This window comes from Anomaloglossus baeobatrachus, chromosome 7 (genome assembly GCF_048569485.1).
Source record: "Anomaloglossus baeobatrachus isolate aAnoBae1 chromosome 7, aAnoBae1.hap1, whole genome shotgun sequence".
Taxonomy (NCBI): Eukaryota; Metazoa; Chordata; class Amphibia; order Anura; family Aromobatidae; genus Anomaloglossus; species Anomaloglossus baeobatrachus.
Genome location: NC_134359.1, coordinates 152,360,539 through 152,372,801, shown reverse-complemented (window position 1 = coordinate 152,372,801; position 12,263 = coordinate 152,360,539). Strand labels below are relative to the sequence as shown.

Genomic DNA, 12,263 nt, shown 5'->3' with positions numbered 1-12,263 from the left:
CTCCATGTGGAGTGTCTCAGTGACTGCCTTCTGGATATCTGTCAAGTCAGCAGTCTTCCCCATGATTGTTTAGCCTACTGAAACAAACTAAGGGGCCATTTTAAATGCTTAGGAAGCCTTTGCATGTGTTTTGTGGTAATTATTCTACTTTTCTGAGATAATGACTTTTGGGTTTTTATTGGCTGTTAGCCATAATTCTCAACATTAACAGAAATAAACACTTGAAATCATTCTGTTTGTAACGGCTCTATATTATGTATGCATTTCTATTTTTGTATTGAATTACTGAAATATATTAATTTTGATGATATTCTAATTTATTGAGATGCACCTGTATCTATATATACCAGAAGGGGGACGGACATATATAACACATAGAGCCCAGGAAGGGGACATATATAACAGGAAGAGCCCAAGTGGGGGACATATATATCAGGAACAGCCCAGGAATAGGACATATATACAAAGCGGGGGACATAAACCAAGAGGACAAGATATGTACCAGGAGGGGGCATATATACCAGGATGGGGGACATATATATATATATATATATATATATATATATATATATATATATTTATATTTATAATAAACTTGGCTTTTATTGATACAAAACGTATAAGGCTGACAAAAACAAAAGTTAGAACATGATTTTAAAAAAAAAAATAAATGGCTGAAATAGGGGGATGGACATAATAATCCTGTATTTATCCCTAATGAAGTATCAGGGCACTGATAATAGAATGCACAATAATTACATTAACAAGACAGTGTTTGCAGATAAATAATATAATCCCAAAACATACAATACCTGGCTGTAGAGCCTCACCTTAAAGGTAATGTGGCAATAAGTGAATGTGTAGGAATATTATATGAATGAGCAGTGTGTGGAGGTGATATTAAACAGAGGGGCAGTGTGTGTGTGAGGATATTATAAAGAGGAGCAGTGAATGTGGGGATATTATACTGAGGGGCAGTGTGCGGGACAGGTATTATATAGAGGGACAGTGTGTGTGTGGGGGACATATTATAAAAAAAGGGAAGTGTGTGGGAATATTATATAAAGGACCAGTGTAGGAAAAATATTATACAGAGGGGCGGTGTACGGTGTGCATTAGTATTAATTCTCTGAGGTAAATACTTCATTGTCTGGAACAACATCAAGGGTGCTAACACATTTCCGGCCATCATGACTGTGTGTATGATGTGTATATATATATATATATATATATATATATATATACTTATATACTAGCTGTACTACCCGGCTTCGCCCGGGTTAATAACTGTTGTTAACAAAATGGAATGTATTAACATTCCCGGGATAGAATGTATAAATAGAATGTATTAACGCCCAGGATAGTAACTGTCTCTCTATTTCTCTCCCATTCTGTCTGTCTCTCCCTCTGTATATATCTCTCTGTCTCTCTCTCTCCCTCTCTTTGTCTGTCTGTCTCTTTCCCTGTCTGTCTTTGACTCTTTCTCCGTCTGTCTCAATCTCATTCCCTGTCTGTCTATCTATCTCTTTCCCTGTCTGTCTCTTTCCCTCTCTTTCCCTGTCTGTCTCTTTCCCTCTTTCTCTTTCCCTGTGTCTGTCTTTGTCTGTCTCTTACCCTGTCTGTCTCTTTCCCTTTCTTTCCCTGTCTGTCTGTTTCCCTGTGTCTGTCTCTTTCCCTATCAGTCTGTCTCTTTGTCTGTGTCTGTCTCTTTGTGTCCGTCTCTTACCCTGTCTATGTCCGGGTTAATAACTGCTGTTAACAAAATAGAATGTATTAACAAAAATGTATTCTGCACACAAAAACCCCAAAACAAATAGAAATGTAATTATTAAATTGTTGCCTGTATTAACCAATCAGAGCTCAGATTAATTAACTGTAGCAAAATAGAAGCTAAGCTGTGATTGGTTGCTATTGGCAGCCTGATAAATCTCCAGGCAACAGAAAGCCCTCCCCCCTGACAGTATATATTAGCTCACACATACACAAAATAGACAGGTCATGTGACTGACAGCTGCCGTATTTCCTATGTGGTACATTTGATGTTCTTGTAGTTTGGCTGCTTATTAATCAGATTTTTATTTTTGAAGGATAATACAAGACTTGTGTGTGTTTAGGGCGATTATGTGGCGAGGTTGGTGTATGTGTGGTGAAATGTGTGCTGAGGGTGGTATATGTGTTCAAGTACGTGGTAGTGTGTGGTGCATTTTGTGTGTGTGTTCATATCCCCGAGTCCGGTGAGTATCCCATGTCGGGGCGCCAACCTTAGCAACTGTACGGTATATACTCTTTGGTGCCATCGCTCTCATTCTTTAAGTCCCCCTTGTTCACATCTGGCAGCTGTCAATTTGCCCCCAACACTTTTCGTTTCACTTTTTCCCCATTATGTAGATAGGGGAAAAATTGATTGGTAAATTGGAACGCGCGGGGTTAAATTTCCCCTCACAACATAGCACCCAGCGCTGCCTGGGATAGTAACTGTCTCTCTGTTTCTCTCCCATTCTCTGTCTTTCTCCCCCTCTGTATATATCTCTCTGTCTCTCTCTCTATCTCTTTCTCTGTCTGTCTCTTTCTCCATCTGTCTCAATCTCTTTCCCTGTCTGTATCTATCTGTCACTTTCCCTGTCTGTCACTTTCCCTGTCTGTCACTTTCCCTGTCTGTCTCTTTCCCTATCTGTCTCTTTCTTTGTCTGTGTCTCTCTTTGTGTCTGTCTCTTACCTTGTCTATGTCTGTTTCTTACCCTGTCTGTGTCTGCCTCTTTCCCTGTCTGTGTCTGTCTCGTTACCTGGCTGCATTGTGACACGCCAACATTCCGTAGAAGGGCGTGGCTGCGCATTCTTCTGAAGTTCTGGCTGCACTGTGGCTCCCAGCTCCATTCACTTTAATGGAGGCAGGTTTTTTGGTGAATAACTGTAAAGAGCGGGGTTAAAATTTCCCCTGAAAACATAGCCTATGACGCTCTCGGGGTCCAGAAGTGTGAGTGTGCAAAATTTTGTGGCTGTAGCTGCGACTGTGCAGATGCCAATCCCGGACATACATACATACACACACACATGCACACACATACACACATTCAGCTTTATATATTATATATATATATATTATATATATATATATATATATATATATATATATATATATACAGTTAGGTCCAGAAATATTTGGACAGTGACACAAGTTTTGTTATTTTAGCTGTTTACAAAAACATGTTCAGAGATACAATTATATATATAATATGGGCTGAAAGTGCACACTCTCAGCTGCAATATGAGAGTTTTCACATCCAAATCAGAGAAAGGGTTTAGGAATCATAGCTCTGTAATGCATAGCCTCCTCTTTTTCAAGGGACCAAAAGTAATTGGACAAGGGACTCTAAGGGCTGCAATTAACTCTGAAGGCGTCTCCCTCGTTAACCTGTAATCAGTGAAGTAGTTAAAAGGTCTGGGGTTCATTACAGGTGTGTGGTTTTGCATTTGGAAGCTGTTGCTGTGACCAGACAACATGCGGTCTAAGGAACTCTCATTTGAGGTGAAGCAGAACATCCTGAGGCTGAAAAAAAAAGAAAAAATCCATCAGAGAGATAGCAGACATGCTTGGAGTAGCAAAATCAACAGTCGGGTACATTCTGAGAAAAAAGGAATTGACTGGTGAGCTTGGGAACTCAAAAAGGCCTGGGCGTCCACGGATGACAACAGTGGTGGATGATCGCCGCATACTTTCTTTGGTAAAGAAGAACCCGTTCACAACATCAACTGAAGTCCAGAACACTCTCAGTGAAGTAGGTGTATCTGTCTCTAAGTCAACAGTAAAGAGAAGACTCCATGAAAGTAAATACAAAGGGTTCACATCTAGATGCAAACCATTCATCAATTCCAAAAATAGACAGGCCAGAGTTAAATTTGCTGAAAAACACCTCATGAAGCCAGCTCAGTTCTGGAAAAGTATTCTATGGGCAGATGAGACAAAGATCAACCTGTACCAGAATGATGGGAAGAAAAAAGTTTGGAGAAGAAAGGGAACGGCACATGATCCAAGGCACACCACATCCTCTGTAAAACATGGTGGAGGCAACGTGATGGCATGGGCATGCATGGCTTTCAATGGCACTGGGTCACTTGTGTTTATTGATGACATAACAGCAGACAAGAGTAGCCGGATGAATTCTGAAGTGTACCAGGATATACTTTCAGCCCAGATTCAGCCAAATGCCGCAAAGTTGATCGGACGGCGCTTCATAGTACAGATGGACAATGACCCCAAGCATACAGCCAAAGCTACCCAGGAGTTCATGAGTGCAAAAAAGTGGAACATTCTGCAATGGCCAAGTCAATCACCAGATCTTAACCCAATTGAGCATGCATTTCACTTGCTCAAATCCAGACTTAAGACGGAAAGACCCACAAACAAGCAAGACCTGAAGGCTGCGGCTGTAAAGGCCTGGCAAAGCATTAAGAAGGAGGAAACCCAGCGTTTGGTGATGTCCATGGGTTCCAGACTTAAGGCAGTGATTGCCTCCAAAGGATTCGCAACAAAATATTGAAAATAAAAATATTTTGTTTGGGTTTGGTTTATTTGTCCAATTACTTTTGACCTCCTAAAATATGGAGTGTTTGTAAAGAAATGTGTACAATTCCTACAATTTCTATCAGATATTTTTGTTCAAACCTTCAAATTAAACGTTACAATCTGCACTTGAATTCTGTTGTAGAGGTTTCATTTCAAATCCAATGTATCTAACTGTATATATATATATATATATATATATATATATATATATATATATATATATATATATATACACACACACGTGCACACACACACACGTGCACATTTGAAAGCAGAAGTTTTCATACTGTAACGACAATCCAGGAGGAGACCCACAGGACCGTGTACCGGACTCCCCCGAGGAAGCAACCACGAGCTAACCCCTATACAGGGACTGTCAGACGCAACCCCGGACAGCCTAAATGCACGGCAGTCGGGGTAAGCAGGGTGCACTGGGTAGCGTCCTTTTCGGGTCTACGGTTGAAGCATTAACTGGCCCAAGACATGTGCAGACTGGTGGGATGAGGACGAAGACCAGAGCTGAAGACAGGTGCAGGCGGGTGGGATCAGATGGAGTCAGCAGCTGACTGTCATGGGAGATAACTAGAGGAGACTGAAGGACGGACGTACTCAGACTGGCACTCAGGATCTGCAGGCAGAGACAGGGTTAATCAGAGCACGAGGCACAGAGGGACCTCAACAACTAGTACAAGAGACAAGGCTACAGGGATACTTTGAACAAGCACCACCCAAAGGAAAAGGAAGTCTTAAGTACCCATTACCTGTCAGCAGCAATATCTGGTTATATGATGCTGGCCCTTTAAGGAAAGGTGAGCGCGCATGCCCTAGTGCACATGCGCAAACCCCGAGACCCGGACACCAGCGCAGGAGACACGTGAGAGGAGGCAGAATGCAGATGCGCAGGGTCCCGAAGGGGAGTGCAGCGCGACGCTGGGAACGGCGGGCAGGAGGCGCAGGTGGCGCCGACTGAAGAGAATGAGCACAGCAGCTGTGAGAAGAGTGCACGGGGATCGGAGAGGTCAGTGACGGGCGGTGCAGGCTCCCCGGGTGCGTGACATATACACTATCAATAAAGACACAGATGCATGTTTTTTTCTCACTATGTGACATGAAAGCAGAATAAACCTTTCTCGTTTTAGGTGAATTAGGATTCCCCAAATTATTTATATTTGCCAAATGCCAGAATAATGAAAGAGTATTTTAAGGCATTTTTATTACTTTTTGCAAAGTCAAAAGTTTACATACACTAAAGGGTGCTTTACACGCTGCAACATCGCTAACGATATATCGTCGGGGTCACGTCGTTAGTGACGCACATCCGGCGCCGTTAGCGACATCGCAGCATGTGACACCAATGAGCGACGATCAACGAGCGCAAAAATGTGAAAAATCGTTGCTCGTTGACACGTCATTCATTTCCTTAATATCGTTGCTGCTGCAGGTACGATGTTGTTCGTCGTTCCTGCAGCAGCACATATCGCTATGTGTGACACCGCAGGAACGACGAACAACTCCTTACCTGCATCCACTGGCAATGAGGAAGGAAGAGGTGGGCGGCATGTTCCGGCCACACATCTCCGCCACTCCTCTGCTATTGGACGGCTGCTGTGTGAAGGGAAGGTAAGTCAGTGTGACGGGTGTTAACGATGTTGTGCGCCACGGGCAGCGATTTGCCCGTGACACACAACCGACGGGGACATGTACGCTCGCTAGCGATATCGGTACCGATATCGCAGCGTGTAAAGTGCCCTTAAGAGTACTATGCCTTTGAACAATATGGGACAACCCATATGATGATGTCATGTCTTTGGAAGCTTGTGATAGGTTTATTGTCAGCATCTGAGTTAATTAGAGACACATTTGTGGATGTATTTTAATGCCCACCTGAAACACACTGCTTCTTTGTGTAGCATCATTGGAAAGTCAAAAGAAATCAGCCAAGATCTCAGGAAGAGAATTGTGGGCTTGCACTAGTCTGAGTCATCCTTGGATGCAATTTCCAGATACCTGAAGGTGCTTTTTTCATCTGTACAAACAATTATTCTCAAGTACAAACAAGATGGGAATGTCCAGTCATCAGACTGCTCAGAAAGGAGATGTGTTCTGTGCAAAAGAGATGAACGTGTTTTAGTCAGACATGTGCATATCAACCCAAGAACAAAAGCAAAAGACCTTGTGAAAATGCTAGCGAAAGCTGGTATGATTGTGTTATTAGCTACAATGAAATAAGTACTGTATCAACATAGACTGAAAGGCCTCTCTTCCAGGAAGAAGCCATTACTTCAAAAGAAACATAAAAAAAGCCAGATTAATGTTTTCAAATGCACACAGGAACACAGACCTTAATTTTTAGAGACATGTACTGTGGTCTGACGAAATTTAAATTGAACGGTTTGGCAATAATGGCCAGTGTTTCATTCGGTGGAAAGAGGGAGAAGCTTTGAAGCCTAAGAACACCATCCCAAATGTAAAATATGGGGTGGGGGTGGCAGCATCATGTTGTGGGGTTGTTTTGCTGTAGGAGGAACTGGTGCACTTCATGAAATAGATGGCATCATGAAGCCAGAAAATTATATGGCAATACTGAAGCAACATATCAAGAAATCAGTCAGGAACTTAAAGCTTAGGTGGAAATGGGTCTTGCAAATGGACAATGACCCGAAGTATACTCCCAAACTGGTTACAAAGTGTCTTAACACTAGAAGTCCCAGATATTTCGAGCTCCTCCCTGAAGTCCCGAAAGAGGGTCAAATGACCCTTAGTCCAAACTGAATAGAACTAACTAGAAACTAAATGGCTAAACTCAATGGAAAACAACAACCTCCTGTGGTGCGACCGTAATGGCCTTAATTACAGAACAAAAGACGGTGATTATAGGATGTTAGCTAAAATCCTTCAGGTCATTCGACCCGTCTCTGAGTTCCAAAGTTAGAAATGTTAAATGACCCCTCTCTGGGACTTATAGTGTTAAGGATAACAAAGTCAATGTTTTGGAGTGGCCATCACAAACCCATGATCTCAATCCTGTTGAAAATTTATGGGCAAAGCTGAAAAGGCTCGTGCGAGCAAGGCAACCTACAAACATGCCTCAGTTACACCAGTTCTGTCAGTAGGAATTGGTCCAAATTCCTACCAACTATTGTGAGAAGCTTGTGTAAGGATATCCAAAATGTTTGATCCAAGTCACACAGTTTAATGGCAATGGTACCAATTACTAATGAAATGTATGTAAACTTTGACTTTGCAGGAAGTAATAAAAATGCCTTAAAACATTTTCTCTCTCACTACTCTGGTATTTAGCAAATATACCGTATTTTTCGCTTTATAAGACGCACCTGATTATAAGACGCACCCCCAAATTTGGTGAAGGAAAAGAGAATTTTTTTTTTTTATGTTAAATGGGGTGCGTCTTATAATGCCAGTGTCCATCTAAGAAATCATATAGGGTATATGTCCCTCATAGCCCCCATCCTAAAATTAGCCCCCTTAATCTGGATATGGCCCCCTTATATTGAATATAGCCCCCTTGTGCTGGCACACGTCCCCCAGTGATGCCACATGTCCCCCATTGATGGCACACGTCCCTTATTGCTGGCACATGTCCCCTATTGCTGGCACATGTCTCCTATTGATGAAACACATCCCCTATTTATGGCACACGTCCCCGTGTGCTGGAACACGTCCCCTATTGCTGGCACATATCCCCTACAGCTGGCACATGTCTCCTACAACTGGCACAGGTCTCCTATGGATGGCACACGTCCCCCTGTGCTGCCCATTGCCCCCTATGGATGGCACACATCCCCCTGTGTTTGATATGGCCCCCTATGGATGGCACACGTCCCCCTGTGTTTGATATGGCCCCCTACGGATGGCACACCTCCCTCTGTGTTAGATATGGCCCCCTATGGATGGCACACCTCCCCTTGTGTTAGATATGGCCCCCTATAAATGGCACACCTCCCCCTGTGTTAGATATGGCCCCCTATGGATGGAACACCTCCCCCTGTGTTAGATATCGCCCCCATGCTGCTGCCCATAGTAAAATAATACACTCTTTCCTTACCTTCTCCAGTGCTGTCCTCCCTCGTGTCTCCCTCCGTGCTGCTGAGTTCCTGCACTTCCTGGTTATCAGTGCCGGTCATGTGATCAGCACAGCAGAGTGATATCATCTCGGCGTGCCTGATCACAGCATCAGCAGGAGACTGAGGAGACACCTGGAGGAGGTAAGGAAAGAGTTTTTTTATTTTACTATGGGCAGCAGCATGGGGGCGATATCTAACACAGGGGGGGCATGTGCCATCAAAGGCGGGCGCAGGCAAATATAAGATGCGCCGCTGCCCCAGCCCATCACCGCAGTGCGGTTTCAGCACCTCGGTGATGGACAGCGGCAGTGCATATTATATGAGCGGGAGCATGAGATATAACGCTGCCTTCCTGCAGATTTTACCAGCCCCCTGCAGCGCTCAAGAGCTGCCCCCACCTCCCCTGGACTCTGTAGTATATATATATATATATATATATATATATACACCCCCCCTATATTCGGATTATAAGACGCACCCCCTACCCTCCCCCAAAATTTGAGGGAACAAAAGTGCGTCTTAAGGTCCAGTCACACTAAACAACTTACCAGCGATCCCAACAACGATAGGGATCGCTGGTAAGTTGCTAGGAGGTTGCTGGTGAGATGTCACACTGCGACGCTCCAGCGATCCCACCAGCAACCTGACCTGGCAGGGATCGCTGGAGCGTGGCTACACGAGTTGCTGGTGAGCTCACCAGCAACCAGTGACCAACCCCCAGCGCCGCGTGGAAGATGCTGCGCTTGGTAACTAAGGTAAATATCGGGTAACCAACCCGATATTTACCTTGGTTACCAGCTCACGCAGCTACACGTGCAGAGAGCAGGGAGCAGCGCACACTGAGCGCTGGCTCCCTGCTCTCCTAGCTACAGCACACATGGGGTTAATTACCCGATGTGTGCTGCAGCTAAATGTGCACAGAGTAGGGAGCAGCGCACAATGCTTAGCGCTGGCTCCTTGCTCTCCTAGTTACAGCACACATCGGGTTAATTAACCCGATGTGTCCTGCAGCTACATGTGCACAGAGCAGGAGCCGGCACTGACAGTGAGAGCGGCGGAGGCTGGTATCAAAGGTAAATATCGGGTAACCAAGGACAGGGCTTCTTGGTTACCCGATGTTTACATTGGTTACCAGCCTCCGCAGAAGCCGGCTCCTGCTGCCTGCACATTTAGTTGTTGCTCTGTCGCTGTCACACACAGCGATCTGTTCTTCACATCGGGACAGCAACAACTAAAAAATTGCCCAGGACATTCAGCAACAACCAACGACCTCACAGCAGGGGCCAGGTTGTTGCTGGATGTCACACACAGCAACATCGCTAGCAACGTCACAAAGTTGTTCGTTAGCAGCGATGTTGCTAGCGATGTTGCTTAGTGTGACGGGGCCTTTATAAAGCGAAAAATACGGTAAGTAATTTTGGTTCCTAATTGACCTAAAACAGGAAATGTTTATTCTCATTTCATGTCACATAGTGAGGAAAACAGGCAGATGTGTCTTTTTAGATAGTGTATGTAAACTTCTGGTTTTAACTGTATACTTATAGCCTCTATAATAAATATATATTTATATTATATATATAATATTTTCAGCAAGCAGATGGTGTTTGATGGGAACTGTTAATGTGTGATTGGTGAGGCTGTACTGCGGAAGTAGAGTTTTGTCAAGAGTGGCGCGAGCCTGTGGAAGGTTTGAGGGGTGGAGGTGGAGCTGGGGTGGAACCTGGGCGGAGTGTTAAGGGGTCCCCAAAATTCTGCCAATATGGGGCCCTGAAATTCCTAGTGGCAGCCCTGCATAGAGTATTTCCACAAATCTACCGATTTTCTTTTACTGCTTTTCTTCTCAGGTTGGGTGTACTGTTTTACTTCATTTCAAATGATTTTTCTGTACTTACTATGATATCTATTTTCCATTATATAGGATTGAACTTTAATTATGGATATTTCTCTTTTTGTTTGTTTTCAAGCTATTACAGAGGCTGGAAAGACTGGAGGCTCGCTCGCCCAAGATTTTTTCAGAGAAGAGTACATTCTTAACAATGCTATTGGTAAGAGCTATACATCACATTCCTGTTTCTAGAAAAAAATAATAAAATGGATGTTTATGGAGAGGCGTTTTCCACGCAATGCCGTTAATGTCTGATCAGTTGAGTTTAACTGTCTGGCACTGCTTAAAATGAAGGGGAACTGTGAAATACAGCAGCTCCTGCAGCTCCTGCAACCGACGACACTCTTCACATTGTGTCACTGTACCATGTATACGTCTGGTTACAAGTGAAAAGGTTTTGGTACCGTCTTAGCCAGTTGAAAAATTATTGAATGTTCTCAGTGAGAGGAACAAAATTATAATCTTGTGATACCTTTTAACGGTTAACTAAAATAAAATAAAGTGATGTTACAAAGCAAGCTTTCGAGGCATCTCAGGTCCCTTCATCAGGCATTGTATGACAAAATATCTAAAGAAACACAAATATATGCACAAACAGAGCAGAGGGATGGCATAATAAAAGACATTTAACCCCATAGCGACGGCCAAACGTCTCAAGACGTCGGAAAAACGGTACTTATTCTGTTCCGACGCTTTGAGACGTCAGGCCGGAAAAAACTTGTAGCGCACCTCAGTGACGGAAAATCTCGGGGGTTTCAGCTACCGGAGGTAGCTGAGACCCCCCAAGATTATGAATCAGGGTATTTTTTTTGGACCCCGATAATGTGATCGCCGGTATACACCGTATACCGACATACACATAAAAAAAAAATGGCAAATAATACTGATTTCTTTCTCATCTGACATGATCACACATGTCAGATGAGAAAGAAATATAAGCCCCTAGTGCCCCCAAAGCCCCCGGTACCGGAGAAATCAACCCCCACCACCCCCACCCCCTCCAGAACATCCAAAATGGCGCCGAAGCGCACCGAAAACTGCCGCCACCGCCGGCTCTGCATTCATTTCCCTCCGATCTGAAATGATCAAACATTTCAGATCGGAGGGAAATGTCTTATCCCTGAGCCCTCCACCAGTACACCGGAGCTCTCTGGTTCCCCGGAGCCCCCTCCGGTTCTCCAGAGCCCCCCTCCGGAGCATTCAGGATGGCGCCGAAAACTGCCGCCGCCGCCGGCTCTGCATTCATTTCCCTTTGATCTGAAATGATCAAACGTTTCAGATCGGAAGGAAAGGTCTTACCCCTGAGTCCTCCACCGGGACACCCGGAGCTCTCTGGTCCCCCGGAGTCCCCTCCGGTTCTCCAGAGCCCCCCTCCGGAGCATTCAGGATGGCGCCGACGCGTGCCGAAAACTGCAGCCGCCGCCGGTGTATTCATTTCCCTCTGATCTGAAATGATGAAACATTTCAGATCAGAGGGAAATTTCCTCCCCCTGAGCCCTCCACCGGTACACCAGAGCTGTCTCTGGTCTCCCGGAGCCCCCTCCGGTTATCCAGAGCCCTCCCTGTGGTCTACCCGGGGTCCTATCGGCTATTCCTGGTATCTCCCACCCGATCTGGGATCCCCCGTGCCCCCGCACAGTACCTCAATAAAGAATTGTTGAACCCCCCCCAGTCCCCCACGGCCCCCCTTCCTCCCTTCTCCGGGAAAATGGCGGGTGCATGCGCAGTG

The 12,263-nt window shown here is 44.7% G+C and overlaps 1 protein-coding gene across 2 annotated transcripts in view; it reads left to right on the top strand.

Annotated features, from left to right (window-relative positions):
* The window catches only part of HIBCH (3-hydroxyisobutyryl-CoA hydrolase), a 787,172-nt gene that overhangs the window by 278,035 nt on the left and 496,874 nt on the right, over nucleotides 1-12,263 (top strand). For both annotated transcript variants that reach the window (XM_075319035.1, XM_075319034.1), the window contains exon 5: nucleotides 10,614-10,694. In XM_075319035.1, the coding sequence (XP_075175150.1) occupies nucleotides 10,614-10,694 (81 nt within the window). The remainder of the gene's footprint in view (nucleotides 1-10,613; nucleotides 10,695-12,263) is intronic.